The sequence below is a fragment of the Athene noctua genome, chromosome 18 (assembly GCF_965140245.1).
Source record: "Athene noctua chromosome 18, bAthNoc1.hap1.1, whole genome shotgun sequence".
In the NCBI taxonomy this organism is placed as follows: Eukaryota; Metazoa; Chordata; class Aves; order Strigiformes; family Strigidae; genus Athene; species Athene noctua.
Window position 1 is genome coordinate 9,261,219 of NC_134054.1, and position 20,379 is coordinate 9,281,597.

Sequence of the window (20,379 nt, forward strand, 5' to 3'; positions counted from 1 at the left end):
AGTTTTTACCGTATGATGTGTATTCTGTGAACTACCAAATGTAGGTAGTGTTGGAAGCAGTTCAGTGTGAATCCATGGTGTTTCACTGCAGTTAGCAATTTCGCAGTTTGCTTTGGGACCATGAGAACACCTTACTTCTATCAAAAACACAACCTTGTAGAAGTTTAGGGGGGTTTGTAAGCAGAGGTGAAAAGGTAAGCTGCTTTATTTTTTCTCGTATTATTTGCAATGGTCTGAACAACAGTCTGAGAAAACTGCTGAAAATAGCATTGAAGGTGTATCAGTTTTTCCCTGTAACTTAGCTGTATTGGTAAAACCCTCACATGCTGCAGCATTAACACATTACAATGGGCTATTTCAGTACAGAAATCCATAATGCATGATTATTAACTGAACTTTCCTCTATTAATGGTCACAGATAGATGAAAGGGAACTGGCTAATTACTGAGGCTAGAGAGTGTTTTACGGTTGGAATGTGCTCAGCATCTGTGCAAACTTGGGCTTTCAAACAGGGAGGGAGAGAACCCACATTTTTCTGCAACTTGCACTTGCTGGGGGATTCTCCTTTTTATTCTGAAGCAGGTGGGGAGGATAAAGCAATGTGTGGAGAAGTCCTACAGTCAGTTCAACTCTCAAAAAGACAATGGACTAAAACCAACCCAGGCAAGAAATTTTTTTTTTCTCCTAGCCCAGATGCAAAGATTTGTCTTGATACATTTATTTTTTTTTTTCCTGAAGCATAACTTAAATTATAAAGCTTGCTGCTATCCTCATACAGATGTATTTCACTTGTGTGGGCTCCACATGTGCTGCTGGATAAGAGGCATTAGAGAGATAATGAGGCTTTAAAACTTTAATAAATACACAGTGAAGACAGGACACAAATGTCATCCAGAATCTATTTAACATATAATTGGTAGAGTAATGCATTTTAAGGAAAGCATCCATTTATTTTCGAAAACACTTTTAAAATGACTGTATGTAAACATAATTGAGACTGAAGTCAACAGTCATTTCTGATACGCCTTTTACTTTTTTAGAGTCCAAACAAATGAACTTTAGTCTTTGTTAGATCTCATCTGCTGAAGGGGGTAGAACTGGCCTAGCAGATGAGATACTGGGCTGAGATTAATTCCTGTCTGAAAATGAGTAGGTTGCTTAAACTTGCTCTGCAACTCACTCCTTATTTGCAAAGCTATAAAGTGTTATTATCCTGACCCCACAGATAATGACCAGAAGTTACATAAATACAGGCTTATATGTCCTGATGGTAAACAGAGTACCTAGGGGAGTACCTCTGAGCGACTGATACACTGCTGGGCAGGCTTTGTTGGACTTAACCTCTGAATTAAGTTGATTTCCTTTTGGTTCTTGAGGAGGCTCCTATGCTATTAATTCAGCCTGCAATTCAGAGCAGCTGTTTCTGTACTGCCTTCCACTTCAAAGCATTTCATACATAAGCTGAGCTTGTCTCTGTTGCAGCCCTCTGCAGAGTGAAAGAGCAGTCATTAGCAGCACATGTGTTCTAAATGAGTGGAACACAACATGGAAATTTGAAGATGGTATTTCTAAATGGAAACCACACCACAGATTTGATGTGCTTACATTTAAATTACTGTTCCTCATTCACATGGTAACAGTTGTGGAGCAGTCTGCTCTTACCAAATGAACTACTGATTCAGTAATAATATGAGAAGGTGCATCATCTTCTGAATCATCAGCTCCTCCCGTGCCATGGGAAGGTTACACAGCAGTACAGTCCAATGTTGTTTAGTTTTGAGACTTCATTAACAGATTACCTGGCTTTACCTTTTTATAAAAGAGTAATTTACACGGGAGTTATATTTCAGAGCCAGCAATGCTATTTTAGATGCTTAATAAACTGATTTGTTCCTCTGTGTTTAAATGAAGATCAGTTTCCACTTGGGTTTAAAAGTTTGCCTCAGTATTCAGATGTATCATCTTACAAAAAGATGGCTTGAGAAAACCCTCTCCCAGGAACAGTATGTTCCCTTCTGTTGTCTGATAAAGAAATACTATCCCTAAAAAAATAATATTCCAACTACATAAGTTTTTATTAAAAAATAGAAATACATCCTTTCATAACAGCAACATGTGCCCAGGGTGGTTTAATAATATAATTCCATATTGCACTGTACTCCTGCAGTTTTTCATTCCATAGAATAATGGTTTCAAAACTGGTAGCCAGCTAGCAGAAGTCAAACTGTGTAGATTTCCCATTACTGATACCCAGGAAGTGCTAACTTCTGTCCTTCCTTTGCTTCGAAAAAGGTGTAAGAGAGGGTGATCAAATCAACTTTTGCCATTTTAGGGTCCTCTACAAATTCGGGATCAATGTAGAAAAAAACAGGCATGTCCACTTCCTCTTGAGGATTTAGCCGCTGTTCTTCAAAACAGAAGCACTGCAGGGAGGGGAGGAAAAAAACCCCAAAACAATTAAACACTAATTATGGTAAACTTTGTCAACATGAGTAAAAGCTTCATCTTTCAAAATCAACTCTCATTCCTTGTACATCCCTAAAATCCTGGGAAGGATCAACTATACAAGCAACCAGACAGCAATTTTGTTCCTCTTGTGTTACAGGAAAAAAATTAGCTTTTAAGGAAGTGTCCAAACATGCAAATTGGCCAGGCTAGCTCACATCATTACCACCTGCCCTCAGTGTCAGTTGTACTAAATACTGTGTATTTGGGAGCCAGTCTAATTGGATGTGTACTACAGCTTGTTATGAAGAATGACCTGGTGCACTGTCATCTGAAAAAATTCAATGCATTTTTTTACAATGTTGGCATACAAAGAATGGTATCCAGGATTAAAATGAGAAAAAAGTAAGGATAACAATTCTCATCCATATAAAGCAGAATGTAATCTTTGCTTTATTCACACTTACTTGTATTTTATTGAAATACTGTCCTGCTTCAAAGGGTATTACATTGTAGGTAGAGATTCCAATTATTGGTTTGTCAGTAGGATTTTTCGCTTTATAAAAAGCCAGTGCAGTCTCTCCTGGTACCACCTATATAAAGAAATTGCACAGTGATTTTTAATCCACAGCAGCCCCCCACTTCTCAAACATTCTCCAGGCTTTAGCTTGAATTAGTTCATTTTCTCTTTTGCTATTTCAAATTGGTTACTTCACAAATACTTTGGTTAAAGACAATTCACCCCCATTCAAAATTAAAAGTAATGTTATATATGTGCATTTTTAATCTTAACCAGTTTGCCACTGAGACTTCGATTATTCTCAGCAGTTTAGCAGCATACAGAGCTTTTTTAATATGCAGGTTTGAGTTTAACATTCCTTTGCTACTGGACTTAGAAACCAATTAAGAAGCACGACTACTTCTGTAAGTTTTTAAGAACTAATTCTAAACAGTAGATTAAAGTGTTCATTTTTTAGAAAATGCAGAAACAGTTCTACAGTGGTAGGGGCAAGAAAAGAAAGTACTAGGTGGGAACTCTGGCAAAACCCCACCAGTATCTATAAATTACTTTTGATAGCGATTCCTTTTTGGTAGCATGATGGGATGGCAGGGGAGCAACACAGAACGGGCAGGGAAAGTTCTGCCCTCTGGTAGGAGACATCAGCCCTGCCACCCAACCAGCACCAGAATCCTGCAGTGGAAGCAGCTGGGCTGAGGTGCCCCCAGTTGTGTAGTTTTCCAGATCAGGGGCCAAATACACCACTGGAAGGAAGGTGGCAAAAAGGTGAGAGGCAAAACCTGACGCTCTCGCCTCGGGGAGCGAGCGGTTCCGAGGGAGGACGGAGGCGAAGTCACTCACGTAGATCTCGCTCTGCTGGGGCTGGAAGTTCCACTGGATGCTGGAGTGCACGTCCGCGTTGAAGGTGACCCTGATGACGCGGCCTCTCACCGGCTCCATGCTCTCGATCTGCTCCGAGCCGTGCCCCGCGCCCGTCGTCCCGCCCAGGCCCGTGGCCTGACAGAAAGACAAAGCGGTGAGGGACCCGCGCCCGCCGCCCTCCGCGGGCGGGAAGGAGCCGGCAGCCGCGCCGGGCCGCGGGGCTCCCCGGTACCTGGCAGTAGAGGCGGTAGAGCGGCACGGCCGCGTAGGACATGCCGACCATCCCCACGGCGGCGGCGGCGATGTAGGCTAGCGCCGACCGGTTGCGCCGCCGCCATTCCTCCTCCTGCCTGCGGGTGAAGGGGTTGGAGCTCCGCAGCCCGCGGGCCCCCCGCGGGGACGGCGCCCGTCCTCCCGCCGCCCAGAGGCTGTGGGGAGCACTCCCGTCCGGCCGCGGGGGCGCCCGTCCGCCGGCAGCAGCAGCCCCCGGCCGGGGCAGGGCCCGGCGCAGCGCCCAGAGGAGCCGCGGCCCCGCGGGCACCCGCAGCGCGGCCCAGCGCGGCCCGCACAGCCCCATGGCGCGGGGCGGGCGCGGCTCTTCTCGCGAGGCGCCGCGCGGGGCGGCCCCGCCCCCGCCCTCTTCCCGCCCCGCCGCGGCCGCCGCCTGCCCGAGGGGGCGGGGAGCGGGCAGCGGGCCGGGCCGGGCGGCCGAGGGCAGGGAGCGGGGCGCTGAGGGGTCGCCCGCCGCTCAGCCCTCAGAGCGGCGCTGAGGTGCGGGGGGTCCCCGCCAGACCCCGCCGGTTGTGTCTCTCCCTCCCCGGCGAGACCGCTCGGGCGGCTCGAGGTAACTGTCGCACCCCCGGGCCCCCTCCCCCGGTGCCGGACGGCAGCGCGGCGCCGCAGCTCTGCCAGCAGCGGGTGAACGGGGCCGGGCGGGGCCGGGGGGTGACGGTCCTCTCCAAGTGCCTCAGCGGGGTTAGCGCGGGGAGCGGCGCACCGGCGGGCAGCGGGACGGGGCGGGGGGCGAGGACCGCTCCGGCGGGTTCCCGTGGGGCGGGAGCGCCCGGCCGGGCGCGGGGGAAGGCGCCTTCGTGCCCGGGCCCCTCGGCTCGGGGTTGTGCCGCTGCGGGCAGAGCGGGCACACCCTGCCCCGCTCCGCGGCCGGGGGCTCTCCGCGGAGAGGAGGCTTCATCCCTTTGTCTTCCTGCAGGTTCCCTGCTTTGTGGACACTGACGCCGATTTTTTTTTTTTTCCCCCCTCAGTGGTGCTTTAGTTCACGTGTAGTTTCATTTCTTTGTACGGCGTGAGGATGTGTTTTTGTCTAGGCACAAATGCTGCCGTGCTGCGAAGTGATGGAACGCTGTTTGTGAACAGCGATAACTTCAGGACAGGCAAGGTCAGGCAAATTCCCAACCGCGATCTTTTTTCACAGGACTGGTCCCGTGCACTGTAACAAACTTTGCTGTAGCAGCGGATGAATTCACTGCTTTAGAGCTCTGCTCTTCCCATGTGCAGGTTCCAGTAACCCGAGTCGTGCCGGGACTGTGCCAGCTCTTGATACCGTTACATTTTCCGTTTACGTGTGTTTAATAAGAGAACGATAAAGCCCGGAGTGAAGCAATATTGTGGTGTTTCCTCTCTATTTAGATGGCGCTTTTATTGATCCTTTAGGATCTGAAAACGTTCAATGCGGGAAAATTTGCGGTGTTCCCAAGTGAATTTAACTTTTTTTTTTTTTTTTTAAATGCAGAAATACGGATCTGCAGGAATGGGTCAGTGTGTTTTTGTGGACGCTGACACTGTGCACCTGAACCTACTTTAATTTAGCCCAGGTTTGCAGGGTGCCCCTGGTACCACAAGCACCTGTGGCCATCTCTTGCCTTTGTGTTCACAGAGTTCCTTGTCCCCCTTGTACTGTGTCTTAGGAGTAATATCTTTTCTGGTTCACGGCCATGTGAGGGTTTAACCATACAACGCCTGAGGTCAGGAAGACTTGCTGCTGATACAAACGGCTGGTTTTGCATTAGTGCTTTTGCAGTAATTTTCCAAACGGTTGTAGCTCAGTACATACAGGATTGTGATTCTTGTTGATCTGCCACACGTGCTAATAAAATTACAGTGTGAATTACCTGGGTTTTTGCTACATTAATGGTACATAACTCTATTTTGCATGTGTTTTGGCCTACGTCTTACATACTTCACGTGAAAATTCCATCGGTGCTGAATACTAGATACTAAGTTTAAAAAAAAGTGAGAAAACGAGACACGCAAAACACCTTATCATGTTGAAAACAACATTCTGTCCCCACGTAACCTTCACTGGAAAAAAATTACATTGTTTTTGTCTTCAGCAGTTACATTAGCCTGGAACTGTAATCTCAGTTACTTTAATTTTTAGATTTTAATCATGAGGGGTTCAGTTTAATCCTAGAAATACCTCAGAAATTAAGAGGAAATTAGAATGTCAGATGTTTCAGTGCAATACACAGTGAAGTCTGAGTTGTTAGCTCCTCACTGTTTGAGCGATGAAGTCTATCAGTTTCATAATGAAAGTTTTCTTTTCCCACTTGATTTGAGCTACTCAGTAATTGAGAATTGTCAGTGTCTGAAAATAAACATCATCATGTCATTTTCAAAAAGTGGTTTCTCCTTTTTTGCAGCAGTTATTATCCTGGTTACGAGCCAGTGCTTCATGTGTCAGAATTCTTCATTTTGAACTTTTATTAAAATAGCACACCTGAGAAGATGTCCAGTACAGATCCCCTAACAAATACAGAGAACAAGTAAGTACTTCCCCTGCCCCCCCCCCCCCCCCCCCCCCCCCCCCAAGAATACAACAGTTGCTGGATTGCTGGATTGTAATACAAAAACTATTGCAGTTTCATTAGCAGGATCTTGTTTTGATGAAGTCTTAAAGAAAAATAACTTTCATATTGAAACAGTCTGAAGCAATGTCTTAAAAGAGCCAATACCAACACCAGTGAGTTTACACATAAAGGGAAGAAGTAGCTCTTAAGCTTTTCATTAAGTTAATCAGCACTTGGTTTGGACTGGGTCTGTAGAGAGAAAACGCCACACAGAAATTCCTTGATGCTTCTGCAGCTATGAAAATGTAATGTATATAGCAAATTAATTCCCTGTACACATAGGGTACCTACAGTAGCATATGACACTGTACGGAATAATGTATTAAAATGCATTACTTTTTTGGAATATTATGTCTGCATGCCTTCAATGTTCTATGTGTAGTGCTTTGGAACCAACTTATTTTTACCAATGCCATGGGATATATGATGATAATTATTCTGTAAACCATAATATTACCCATTTAGTTAGGGATTGGATCAGATTCTCAACGGCAAACATGGATTCAGTTGTGATTGAAAATCACGTGATTGAAAATCGACCCTTCCCAAACTGTGAAGTAGCCATGCCAACACTGTCATCAAAACCATAATTAAAAACAGGCACAAACAGCTCTTGCTGGACTATCATGTTTGCTGCGCTTGTGCAACGGAATCCAGTAAACAGTATTCAAAAGTATTGTCAAACAATTTAGCATAATTTCTGAATGATACCACCTCATAAATAACTTGGGGTTTTTGAAACAAATCCACAAAACATTGCAAAAATTAACTTGCTTTTTACTGGCATCTGAAGAAGCAAACGCTTTGCTTGCCTGATGGAAATACAGGGTATGTGATACAAAGACACATCTTTAAAACAGCTGTGGCTTTTAGGTTCATCGAGAAGGTGTATTATATGAATAGTTACTAGATCACTGTCTTCCCAAGGCAATTTTTCACGTAAGAGATGAGCATGAAAGGTGCATGTAACTGCACTTCGGCGACATGATGGTGGAAGGGTATCATTTCCTTATTTATTTATTTTTTTTTTCCTAGGAGACAGTATCAATCCACAAAGCTTCAAGAATGTACTTGGTTATATGTTAATTGAGGTTTATCTAAACTTTAAATAATACCTTTCTTCTCTAGACAAAGGATTAGCCTCAAATCATTCATGCTTCTCCACAATTACAATGTTGCTCAAGCTTTTTTTTCATGTTTAACATTTGCCATATAATGACATACGTTTTCTTTTAATCTCTATGACCTAATCAACAAAACGTATTTTGAATAACTAGTGGGTTTGGATAGCTCAGAGCCAAGCGTTTGTTCATGCTGTATGATACAGTGTTCCCTTGGCTGTGGTCCTCAGTATCACAATGAATTTTTACGTTTTAGGGTTAGTGAACCTGAAAGGCTACAGTTGCATAATTGAGTTGCATAGGATTATTTTGTGAAGTGTTTTTTTTGTTTTATTTATAACAAAAAACTTTTGTGAATCGTGCTTCTGAAGATTCTGCAAATCTTTTTGTCATCTGCTAAGTTATCCTGTAATCCATCTCAGTCGCTAAAGCATTACAAAACTTCCTTTGGGAAAGGTGACTCATGATTAATAATGTTGCCAGAATAGAACAGTTTACTAGCTGTTTGAAAAATAATCTTAGTTTGTATGCTGCATAAAATAACAAACGATGTCTCTTGAAAATTTAGTCTTACTCATTATATTAGATTATATGGAGTTTTAAGTTATTACAGTATTTCTAGATCTTTCTGGAAGTAAAAAATAGTTTGTTTTCCCTTGAGTATATTCTTGAAAGGCAGAGAACTTGCAAGAGAAGCAATCATACCATTTTTCTATATGAATTCTTTAGAAACATCAAAAGCAGCACAGCTGCAGAATTTCAAGGTAAAGAGTCATAGAACCCTTGGGATGAATTCAGGGAGCTGAACAATGCATAGGTTACTTTGAAGAAGGGATGGAGGAGCAACTGTTTGAACAAGTGAAGTATTACTGATAATAACTCTAATAAAAGGAGGTGGGAGCAACAAGCTTAATACTACTTTATATCTGCTTAACTTGTTCAGAATTTTGTCACACCTAGTTTAATAAAAATAATTTTTTGCATTTTAATAACAAAAACGCATAGCCTTGAGCCAACTTTTAATGGAGGGGGTGTTTCTGTTGTAGAAAATGTGACATTGGAAACAAGCAGTATTGATCTGAGTAGTGAGTTGTTTTGACAAATGTTTGATGTTGATGCCACAAATCGAATTCCACTGGTGTTAAGAACAATGACAATTTTGCTGGAGAAAGACTATTGGTATTTTCTCTTCTGTAACCTTGCTTAGAGCAAATCTAATTGATGCGATGCTTAAAATATCAATGGCTTTTCTTTCATCGGACTGTAATGCCGGTAACACCAGCAGAGTTGAACTCATTGAGAAAAGACTAAAAGGGTCAGATTTTCATCACTGAATGATTGTGAGCAATCCCAATGGTGCCAGTGGAGCTCATCTCGTTTTGGGTGCTGGGAAGGCTGCTTTATGTTCCCACTGCTACTCCGTAATCTGTGGGGGCTCACTTCACCCTTCAGCCCCTGGTGTGTGTTTGTGTGGATCACAGGCCCTAGGGACAGACCTGTGTAATTTTGAACACTGTATAGCACACTGCCTATAGGCAAAAAGATCCTTTCTCCAGAATGATTACTTGCTAATGAAACCAGTCACTACAACTTTAAAAAAAAAAAAAAAAAAAAGGTGCATGAGATAAGCATATGCATTCCTCGCATAGCCAAGCTGTCCTGCTGTGCAGCTCTAGACACCGACAGATGCTGTCTCATCACAGGGTTACTCCCTGCTAGAGAGGATTCACCTTTCTACTTAAACAAAGCCCTCAGTGAACACAGAATATCTGGTTATCATTTTAAACTCCAATCTTTTTAAGGTCTTTTAGAAAGAGGGGGAGTAATAGGGGTGGAAGAAAATGATAGTTAACCAAACTGATGTCAGGTGCTCAGAACTTCTGAAAATATGCATATCTCTGCAAGACCAAGCCTTGTATCAGAAGAGAGTCTTACCTCTGGGAACAGTGCTATATGTTGTACTTCTTCAGCTAGATTATTCTCAGTGTAATGACATAAAGTCATCATTTAAATTTTCTCTCTCAAAAAACCCAGATGTGTCAGCTTCCATTTCTAGAGCAAAGTATATAACCTAAGGTCTGTCTTAACTTTTGACTGTTGTATATTGAAAGACTAAAGACCAAATCAAAGCATGACATTAAAAACCAAGTTAAAGCATGACACAAGTCAATACCATAATTGAGACTGAAAAGTAATAGCATAATGGCATTTGTTTTGTTAATGCTTTCAGTCTGTCTGCTTTGTTGGCTTTCCCTTTTGTGTGTGGCTGTACATAATCCAGTCTGCTAGGAAGATTGCTTTAGAAAGGTCATGAGTTACTGCTTTTGACCTTGTTTCGAGGGAGCATGTAAATAAATTGCTGGAAGAACATGAGAAAATAAGTTTATTGTATCTTAATTATTTCACTTGCCTTCGGCTGTTAGAAATAGATTGCATGATCACAGTTGTAGTAAATGCAAGCAAATTTTCTCTCCTTTGTGTTTATCATTCTTTAAAGTTGCTATAAATTGCCATTTCAAACAGAGGAAAAAGTAAACGTTACCTCAATAGGTGAATTAGTCCATGTGACGCAGAGGGTTTCAGAGAAGATTAAGTAGGCAGACACTCTGTTTCAAGCTCTGTCTGTCAGGGGTTTTTTTAAACTTACTGGCAGAAATTGTCCTGCATGTAACCCTTATCCAGCTGAACTGGATACCTCCAGTGTATTTTGGTTGCTTTGTCTTTGCTGCTGTACTGAAGAATGTCCTTACTCTCGCCAGGAGATGAAGATGAACCAGAGCGTTTTGATGGTCTCTCTCTCTTATACTGGTATGCTTAACCATGAGGTTGTGGCGGCATTTTTCTAGTCTGTTATTGGGAAAAGTACAGTAAAGGTATTTTAAAAGCTGTAGACATTTTCAGCTTCTTGTCATTAGTAGCCAGAGTTTATAATTTTGATTTTTCTTTAGGTGTCAAGTATTATTTGTTTTGTGAGGGAAGGGTATTATTTATTGTCGATAAACCTAGATAAAGATTCTGTTTGTGAACATAAATGACTAATAATTTATCAGGAATACAGATCAAAAGAATATCTGGAGCTGTGTTTTCTACTAAGTCTCTAGAATATATAAAGCTGTTGAACTTCCTTGTGTATGCTGCTAAAAAGTAATAGAAAAAAGTATAAAAATTTCATTTTAATTGTCTTTACTAGAACATCTACACAAAATTATACGCACTCAGTCTGTTAGCATTCCAGGATTCAGTTGGAGTGTTTAGTATTTGTTGGTGTAATGAAGTTACAGTGTATATTTTGAAGAGTCTTGCTTGTTTATCTCATCTATTGCCTCGGATTTCTCCTCTGTGTGCTAAAAGCTGGCTTTGTATTTTTCCATGACTTCTTGAGGAATAGGCAGCTACATTTGATTTGCATCTTTTTCTACCTAGAACATTGAAATTATTTTTTGTCACTACTGCCATTTGTTTTAAAAGCCTATTTCCTTATTTATACTGTTGAGCATATTTCTAATGTTTTTGGGGAAGTATTCTAACATTTTATTAATAGTGAGTAATGATAGCATGAAATAAATGTTGTATGGGTGCTAAATCCAGTTCTTTTTGTAGTGAAACTGTTAAAGCCCTGTTTATTTTATTAGAACCATGACAAGTAGCTTGACTTGGAGATCCATCTGAGTTTTATGGGAGAAAAACTAACACTGTAAGTCAGTGGGATGTGATACGCTAAACAGATTTAGGTCATTTGAAGATCCTTGTCTTTTATATGATAATTTTAAACTGCATGTATTGGAGGGACTTAGTCTTTAGAGCATAAACACAACTGTATGTGTCTGTTCAAAGTGTCCTTTCTAATTGTAGGTGGCAACATCATGACAATTTCACTGTTTCAGAGATATCTTATTCCTTTCCATTGTGAATTATTAGTTTGTATATTCTCTGTATCCTCTCTGTCAGAATCCATTTTTTGCTAATTAGGATCTCTTGAAATTATTGACTGTTACTTCTAGACACCTATTAAGTGTTCTGTGCCTAGATTTGATCATATTTAATGATTGTTTTTTGTAGTAGTATGTAAATAGGTCCTATGATTTCTGATGAACTCTGAACTTTAGACTTCAGTCTGAGATTTGATCTTTTAAGACTTCATAAAAGTAAACATGTGTGAGGTTGAAATAACATTTGTTCTTGATTTTTTTATTTTAATAAAAAACTGCTATGTGAAAACTGCTGAGAGCATGGCAGAGCAAGAAGCAGAACAGTAATAGCAAAAGGCAACACAGAAAAAAAATAGAATAATCATCTACTTATTTTAAAGATCAGTGTCCCTTGTTTAAAGATGGATACAAATCAGGACAGACCTGTAAAGAACATGAATACTATGTTGTTTTTCAGCTTCAAAACAATTTAAATTCATGGGATAATTGAAGTGACAGTGCTAGGTAATACTGCTAAATACTCTGCTGTTGTAGTATAGAAGTAGTTTATCAAAAAAGTTTTGTCAGAGAAATAGCAGGCTTAATGATTTACCCTTCCTTTCAGACTGTGATTAAGTAAAAGCAGTTTGGTTCACTTTCAGCCTTACAAAGTGTGCCTTATGCTCTGTCACGTAGTAGCAAGGTCACGTGCTGTCATGTCAGTGGCCAAATACACTAACTAGGTTCATAATTTCATTTTAGCCTATGAAACAAATACTATGAGAAATACTACGATGAAAATCATACAGTGTCTGAAGCACAGGCTTTCTGTTTCTTTCTAAAGGTGAATTATTAGCTCTGTTCTTATGGCCAGCTTTTCTAAAGCAAGGCTAGTTGTCAAATGCTTGGGAGTTGAGGCTGTGGAACAAATTGTTGCTTTTCAAAGCAAGTGCTCATCCCTTGATAAAAAACTCATCCAGTTTCTTGTACAAAACCAAAAGAATTATGGATGTTCTTCAGAAGCTGGATCTCTTGCCTGGTGCTAGAATTTAGGAACATTTGGACCTTCTGGATTTCTCTCTTCCCTCGGGTATGGCATCTTTTAATGACATGTACTCCGGCTTTTACAAAAATACCCAGTTTCAGGCATGGAATTCAGGCTGTGTGATGAATATGGTTGTGTGGGAGGATTTGGGTCACTATGTCCTCCACTTTGATCTTCTTTTCACCCCTGCTAATGAATTCTGGTTGTTCCATTTCACTTTTAACATCACACTCTAGAAAATGCAACTCACTGTCTAATATAGAACAATATGTAGGTCAAAGCAGAAAAACCCAAGTGGTGCTTCTGCTTCTTTCTAGAAGGGATCTGGTGAGTCTTCTCCAAAAATGGTACAGTGGGAGGACAAAGGAGTTATGATAGAACTTGGATTTTTTTTACAATAATTCATCTAAATGAAAATAAAAAGGGGTAAAAGGTAATCTGGATTTATAGGGATTGTTAACACTTTGCATTCTCAGAGCGGTATGTTGGTCATGTTTCCAATGGAACTACAAATTTAGGTTTCCAAAGTCTAATTTTACTTTGTAATCTTCCTTAATTCTTTATCATTATCAACTGCCTCCAAAATATTCATCTACTTTTAGACAATTTCAAGTGTCATCCTGCTAGTTTGTCTTGGGGTGGGAGGGTACACAGGGGAGCAGGCAATAGAGTTTGGAATGAAGACTTTTTTAAAACAGAGAAATGAGAGACTATAGGGAAAAGATGATGTTCATAAATAACCACAAAATTATATGTTACATATCTTAGAAAATATTTTTGTATACACTGTCTTATCTGTGGTTTTGTTTTAATATTGATGATTACATGATCTGAGATGTTATGATATGTTTTTCTTGCCTAAATGCTAAGATGGACCAAGTTGTGGGATTTTGTTTCTGTTTAATCATAATCCATTTATTATAAACAAAATGAGATTCACAATTCAGCCTGAAATGCTTTAGAGGAAAAGGAATTACGTCTTGTATTTGTTATGAGGAGATTGTTCTTTCACAGGGGGAAAGGGGTGGCACAGAGGTATCAAACAGTATGAAGTTGTCGGTGGAGGAAACTAGTTTTGGTTTGTATTAGAGTTAAGAACATGGTCACTGTAATTTTTTTTATGTTAACATAGCTCTACACACGTTTTTGTAATTAGGGATTTAATTACTTTTATTTTATTCCTTAGGACAATTATGGGCCCTCATGGAATCAATCGAGCTGTTCACCGCATTTCTTTTTCTGATTGTCAAAATGGATTAGGTAATTAGATTGCACATTCTGTTGATTCAGAGTAAACCAAATCTAAAAGCACCTGGTGAGCTTTTCCAGTTCACACTGCCATCAGCAGAAGTTTAATTTATCGGGCTTTTATGGATTGACTGTAAATCCATTTAGCACAGATGGGGGAATAACGAGTTTCTTGCTTGTTTCTTTTGTTTGTTCTGTAGGAGTTAAAATTATTGGAGGTTATCGGGCACAAACAGCAGAAGATTATGGGATTTTCATAAAGAGAATTCTGCCTGGAGGCATTGCTGCTGTAGATAGTAAGTAATTTTTAATTTTTTGGTACAAACATACTGCATATAAAAAGCTGTCAAAAGAAGTCGTCTTTATTTTACTTTGTGGATAAGGATATTTAAAATAGCATGGTTTAGTCAGGATTCATGATGGTGGCTTACTTTAAGGTAGAGAAATGAAACTTGGACCCTTCATGAGAAGATTTTAATACTCTCAGTTCTTTGAAAATGTGTTCAAATCTAGATATGGCTGGTGTGAAAGCAATTGGCAATCTTTCAGCACTGCTAAATAAGTGTTGAGGTTCAGAACCTCTTTTAATTCATAAGGGATAAGAGTGGTGTTTCCTTTATAGAACTAGTATTTTTAATGAGTTCCAATATTTTATTTTTTTTAAATGGTGGTTAAGATGTTCAGTGTGGAAAGAAGAAATTATACTAGGTGGAGTTTGCAATAATAAAGTTACAGAATATACTTCTGTTCCAGCTCTGTATATGGGGTATATGGGGGTTTTTGAGATTCCATCTGGTCTTGTGCAGAGTGATCATTTCAAATAATCAAAATCTACTTCAAAAGTGATAGTTCCTAAACTTGAGATTTGCAGAAGGTTAAAAATAGATTTGGTTCTAAAAAAATCTTTTAGAAGTTTTTATTAATGTATAAAACATTAATGTATATATACGTGGTAACTTACAAGAACAAAATTCAGCTGAAAATTAATTCTACAACTGTGAAATATAAATTCCAGTCCCACGAACACTTGTGCTAAGTGTAAATAATTCAAATAGCTAAATAACACTTTCACTGGCTATTCTGTGGTTAAAAGACTGATTGATAGTTATTAGTCTTATCACAGTGACCTAGCTTAATTAGGATGAGAACCTAATCTGCTAAAATTCATAAGGTTATTTATTGCACTAGGTCACATAAAACAGGGCTTTTTCTTTCTGTTTTATGACCATGATAGAATATGTTCACCATGTCCCTGTTGATTCATGCATTACCTCTGATTTCATTACAAGGCCGTTTGCTCACCGGTGACCTAATTTTGGATGTCAATGGAGAAAACTTAACTGGAGTGACCAATGAAAGGTATGTTTGTACTGACTACTGAATGTTTATTAGAGCTTAAAATATTATATGTGGAATTTTTGGACATTATCGACCACTGATTAAAAGAGCAGCTCCACTGGGGTCCTTGGAATTCAACTGGCAATTAATTTATTGTACAAATCTAATTCAGCAAAACTATCATGGAAAAGTGGCAGGACTTTATATGTTTTTGTAATAACAGGATAAGCTCGTTCCTTTATGATGTAGATTATAGAGTATATGTGAAAATAGCATTAAAACATATTAAGCCGTTAAAATTTTTTTTATAACTATCTGTTGATTCAATACCAGTGAATGTAAATGATGCAGCTAATAAGTATCACTTTGATGGAACAATGAAGGAGAAATTGTTTAGAAAAATCTGTAATTATGTTGGATGATTTCAGTAGCTGGATCACCAGAGATCTATGCAGCTCAGTATTGAAGATGTAGATTTAAAATTCAAAGAAAAATTACAGTATATATTGCTGAGGGAAATCCTGAGCAATGAAGCATACCTGAGCAGCAGTTTTTCTCTGGTGTAGGCTGTTAATCCCAAAGGAGGTCCAGGAGGGCAGTAGGAGGGACCAAGGAGAGATGGGGACAAAAGGGAAGGGAAAGAGAGGCCAGTCCCAGTTTATTCCTGTCACCAGGCACAGACTCACCACAGTCTGTCTTTCACTCAGTTCTCCAATGCTTAATTTGGGTTATGCTGCTGGCAAGCTTTTTTTCCTCTGTATCTGGCAGTCACAATGGTTAACTAGATTAAGAATTGTCCATTTTCCTGTTCTTTTAGAATTATTCACCGTGTACCACCATGTGTCACTATCTTGATAGTACCCTGGTATATTTATTTGGCTTTTCTCCCCCCTTCTAGGGCTGTCGACATTTTGCGAACAGCATCAGCATCTAATCACATGTCTCTGCTAGTTGCTAGAGACGAAGAAGCAAAGTAAGAGAAAAATAAAACGTTGTATTAACCTCAAAACTAATAAAAAGCTAGTGCTATATCTCAGGTTGGGTGGGCGAGCTTGCATGTATGTTTCTTTCAGATTAGTTTTAGTCACAAAATTGCACCACATGTCACATTTTTTCTGTCTAGTATTTGATACCAGTTCATTCTGAGACCATTTGCATGAATTAAAGTAGCAAGCTCAGGCCAATTTCAGTTTAATGAAGAGGATTGAAATGTTATGTTACCAGCTAATACCATTAAAATTATTTGCTGTGATAGGCTGTTGTTTTTTTTTTTTTTAATACTTCTCACATTTTGAAATAATAAAAAGTGAGGAATCTGTTAGACCCGTAGTACCACAAGCCTGTATGATTTAAGATGGTCTTGCCTTCTGAAAAAAGGTCATTTAGTCATTGTTTCCCCTCAGAAGTTTGCTTTTCAGTCTTTAATGAGCTTTGAATTACTTTGGATAAGTAGGTTAAACTGTTCACTGCAGCAGGTAGTCCAAAATACATCCATTAGAAGGACATTTATGTTAAATATTGCTTTAAAAGTTAAGCTCTTTAAGCATATAAACCAATATTGGCAGAGAATCATCAGAAGTACTAGGATCCAGGTCTGTATCCCCTTTTGACTTAAATCTCTGGAGCAAATGGCTGTTATATAACTGTATTTGATCATCATCACAAGAGTATCTGCCTTTCCTGAGCTAAATTCCTTACTTGCCTTTCCTGGGCTAAATTCCTTCAGCCTTTTGTCTAATATAATCTTCCTCTTTCTGCTCCTTATTTTTTTCATATTTGACAGACATTTATATCACTCCATAGCCTCTGATCTCTCCTTTTTTCAGACTGCCTAGATATATGTGAGGTCCACTCTTAATCTGCTTTTATCTAAAGCATCCTGCCCTAGTTTCTCTGAACTCCTTGAATAATTAAAATCCATCAGTCCCTTGCCGTTCTGGTGGTATGCCCAGTGGCCTGTGCAGAATTTGTCATTACATACAGTCCCTCACTCAGACACCTGTGAATGAATTTCTTGTGACTGTACATTCCTGTGCTAAAGGATTATTTGACTTACACTCAGTTGTGTTCATGTGTGTTCCCTGAGTCTGGCATTAGTTCAATAAATTTTGTCGTTTTTTAAAAAAGTGATGCATCCAGCAGATTCCAACAACCTTCTGCAGTCGCTGGAATTACTTGGGCAAAACTTTCCCTGTAATCAGTTAATCTATGTTTTCTCTCTCTAATTCTGTAATATTAATTTGCTGATGTTTCTGGTTTACATAATTCTAGATTATTTATATATTTTTAATCTGTTATCACCTTAGTGATAGCTCAGATTATAAACATTTTTTTTAAATTAGGCTGCATTCGGTATTAAATTAATCAAGAGGTTTTGTTTACTCTTTCGTGCATGTAATACAGGATGTACATCTTTGCTGCTTTTTTTGCCAGTCTGTTAATATGATTGATTTTTGCAAAGAACTTCTGCTTCTTTTTTTTTTTTTTTTTTTATTTTCCAACAGTGCACCTAACCAAGAATTGCCCTTTATTTCATCTGTTGGGACTTTTTAAAGAAGATTTCATAATGAAAGAGTTAATACAATATTTAATGTATAATGTTATCTACCTCAGGTGAAACAGATTGCAAATTTCTGAGAAAGTTCTTGAATAATTAATAGGTATTTCTTCTGTCCTCTTTTTTGAAATGCCACATCTTTGTTTGCCAGTCTCTTCTGGGTTCTTGTTCCATGTAGTTGAACTAAAAGCATTCTTTAAAAATATAAGTATACAATAGGTATATTATCTGATGCCTTCTAATATAAATAACTTGTTCTGGACCTAAGTAATACCACCATCTTATTATCTGTAGTTGACTTGAGTTACAAGTTTTTCAAGTTTTGAAATCTAGGGTGAAGAGAGGTAATAATTAAGCTTCTCTACCAATAGTTCATTTCGTTCATAGCCTATTGTTATGCCATCCTTATCCTTCTGTATCACCTTATCTTTTTCTTGCCTCTTCCGAACGTTTGAAAGGGTTTTCCCCTTTCAGTTAACATTGAGCTTCTGAGGACTGGTAACTCTTCAGTAGGAACAGTAGCATGTTTCAAAGGGCACATTTAAACTAATGCCAAATCCTGACAAAGAGGATCTTTTTGTTGCCACAGGAAAGAATTTCTTGATCTGATGGATAAGTATGGCTCTCACAGTGACGCCAACTCTGCAAGAAGTTCTCCAACACAACTATTAGCTGGTGAGAGATTGCTTCCTAGCCTGACATAACCCTGTAGGACAGTAGTCATGCTTTGGTGGAGTAGAAGCTTGCACTTAAAACTCTTTTCATTTGGGAGAGGATATACTGGAGGAATGACTGAAAGTCAGGCAGAACACACGTGTTTACTTAGACTTTAGTTTGTAGTCTAAACACGTAACTTGAGGGATTTTTCTCTCAGTTTCCCCAACTCTTAAAATAAATATACTACCACTTTCAACAATTTTAATTAATAAATAATGTGAAAGGTATTTAGTATTTGTAGATGGAATGTACCATAAGATTTCAAAGTACTAATAAAAATTTGAGCTGGAATACCTTCAATTATAAACCTTGTGGAATTGTTGGCTGATTAGGATGGATTTGTAGAGCATGAGTGATTATTCTTTAATAAAGTCAGTTGAGATTTTTTTTTTTTTCCTTTTTGCATCAGGTTAGGAAAAAAAATACATCTTGCTATGTTTTTAAGAAATATTCCTGGAACCCTGGGTGGCTGACAATTCTTAGCTGTGTAGACTTAAGCTTTCTTTTGGTTGTCTGGTTTGTCTGTTTTCTAATGTGAGAATAGTCCTACTGAACTTACTTACATAAGTTGAAATTTGTGCTTTTTCCAAAATTTGTATTTTATTTCTTTTTTTCCTTATTTCTTAAGCAAAATCTACAGACAGCCCTTCTTCTGGGTCATCCTCAAGGTCACAGAGTCCTCAGTTGCATTTGAAGGATAATATCACCACCATCAGCAGAAAAAATTCTGTCCCAGCACCATCCCCAAAGCTTGCAAAGTAATTTCCAAAACTGATTGTAACTCTCTTGTGTGAATGTAGAAAATTCTGTATTTGGTTGATCACGAAAATTTTGGGTTGAGCACTAAGTGTTTGACTTTTTTTTAAATCCTGTAACTTACCATTGATATTGCAAACTTTCAGTTTTAGTAAATTATTTTTCTCATTATTGCTTACTTGGTAGAAGTAGATTAATGAGGTTGACTTTTGACCTTACTGTCTCCTAATGAATTAATGCTTCTGGTTCATGTGTACCGAGGTACTCCAGTAAACCTTGGATATATACAGTAAAGAGGAGCTTTTAGCCTTGTAAAATAATACAGCAATTCTTTTTGTAATTGCCAGAAGTAACACCTGAAGTTGCTGATTTTGTAATAAGCAGGCAGTGTAAGGTTTGAACATTGAGATTAAATGTCTACTATTTCTATTTGTTGCAGTAATACATATTTGTGAAATCAGTAAGATAAAGGTACAATGTCACTTGAGTCTTGAGTATCTAGTTCCATGAAATAATTCTAATTTTCTTCTCTTTCTCTTTGTAGGGATAGTGCATTTCAGATTATCTCTTTTTGCAAAGGAACGAACTTAGGTTTGAATATTGTAGGAGGAATTAATAGAAATGAAGGGCCTTTGGTGTATATTCAAGAAATTATCCCTGGTGGTGATTGTCATAAGGTAAAGACCTTCTTTCCTCCCTCCCCCTTCAGTCACCTGTATTTTTGCCTTAATTTAGTACCTTCTTTAGTATTTTATATATATAGTTTTAAACACAAATATTGTTTGCATTTCTCCCTGCTTTCTCTTTAAACAGAATTATCTCATTGCACCATAGTGTGGTTACATGGTAATGAAAATTATCCATGAGTTCATTTGAAGTAAATGAGGATCTTATTCCCCAATTTATGTATGAAAAATTAAGAAATCAGCTTCTTTAAGAGGTTGCATGAGGCAAGGTGAATCAACAAGGATGGTACAAAGCTACAGATTGCATCTC

General features: G+C 39.0%; 2 protein-coding genes across 6 annotated transcripts in view; one reads left to right on the forward strand and one right to left on the reverse strand.

The window, feature by feature from the left end:
* Positions 1-2,056: 2,056 nt before the first annotated feature.
* Positions 2,057-4,409, reverse strand: COX11 (cytochrome c oxidase copper chaperone COX11). Its single transcript, XM_074922270.1, has 4 exons — positions 4,059-4,409; positions 3,806-3,961; positions 2,913-3,038; positions 2,057-2,423 (listed from the first exon to the last, which is right to left on the reverse strand). Exons 1-4 carry the CDS (start codon positions 4,401-4,403, stop codon positions 2,241-2,243), a joined length of 810 nt encoding a protein of 269 aa, XP_074778371.1. The 5' UTR covers positions 4,404-4,409; the 3' UTR covers positions 2,057-2,240.
* A 111-nt stretch (positions 4,410-4,520) lies between these two features.
* STXBP4 (syntaxin binding protein 4) overlaps positions 4,521-20,379 on the forward strand; it is a 73,961-nt gene continuing 58,102 nt past the window's right edge. Inside the window, exons 1-9 of one of the 5 annotated variants that reach the window (XM_074921876.1) lie at positions 4,521-4,670; positions 6,487-6,609; positions 13,954-14,027; positions 14,216-14,311; positions 15,305-15,374; positions 16,252-16,326; positions 18,500-18,585; positions 19,256-19,385; positions 19,928-20,060. In XM_074921876.1, the coding sequence (XP_074777977.1) occupies positions 6,572-6,609; positions 13,954-14,027; positions 14,216-14,311; positions 15,305-15,374; positions 16,252-16,326; positions 18,500-18,585; positions 19,256-19,385; positions 19,928-20,060 (702 nt within the window). In that variant the 5' untranslated portion in view covers positions 4,521-4,670; positions 6,487-6,571. Of the gene's footprint in view, positions 4,671-6,486; positions 6,610-10,132; positions 10,623-13,953; positions 14,028-14,215; positions 14,312-15,304; positions 15,375-16,251; positions 16,327-18,499; positions 18,586-19,255; positions 19,386-19,927; positions 20,061-20,379 lie in introns of those variants that run through there. The other 4 variants (XM_074921877.1, XM_074921879.1, XM_074921875.1 and 1 more) reach the window with 4 other exon arrangements.

Excerpts from the sequence above, each read along its gene's own strand:
- COX11 (XM_074922270.1), bottom strand. The coding sequence starts at position 4,403 with ATGGGGCTGTGCGGGCCGCGCTGGGCCGCGCTGCGGGTGCCCGCGGGG. Across the intron at positions 3,039-3,805 it reads CCCAGCAGAGCGAGATCTAC|GTGGTACCAGGAGAGACTGC; the intron begins GTGAGTGACTTC and ends TTCTTTATATAG. Across the intron at positions 2,424-2,912 it reads AGTATTTCAATAAAATACAA|TGCTTCTGTTTTGAAGAACA; the intron begins GTAAGTGTGAAT and ends CCCTCCCTGCAG.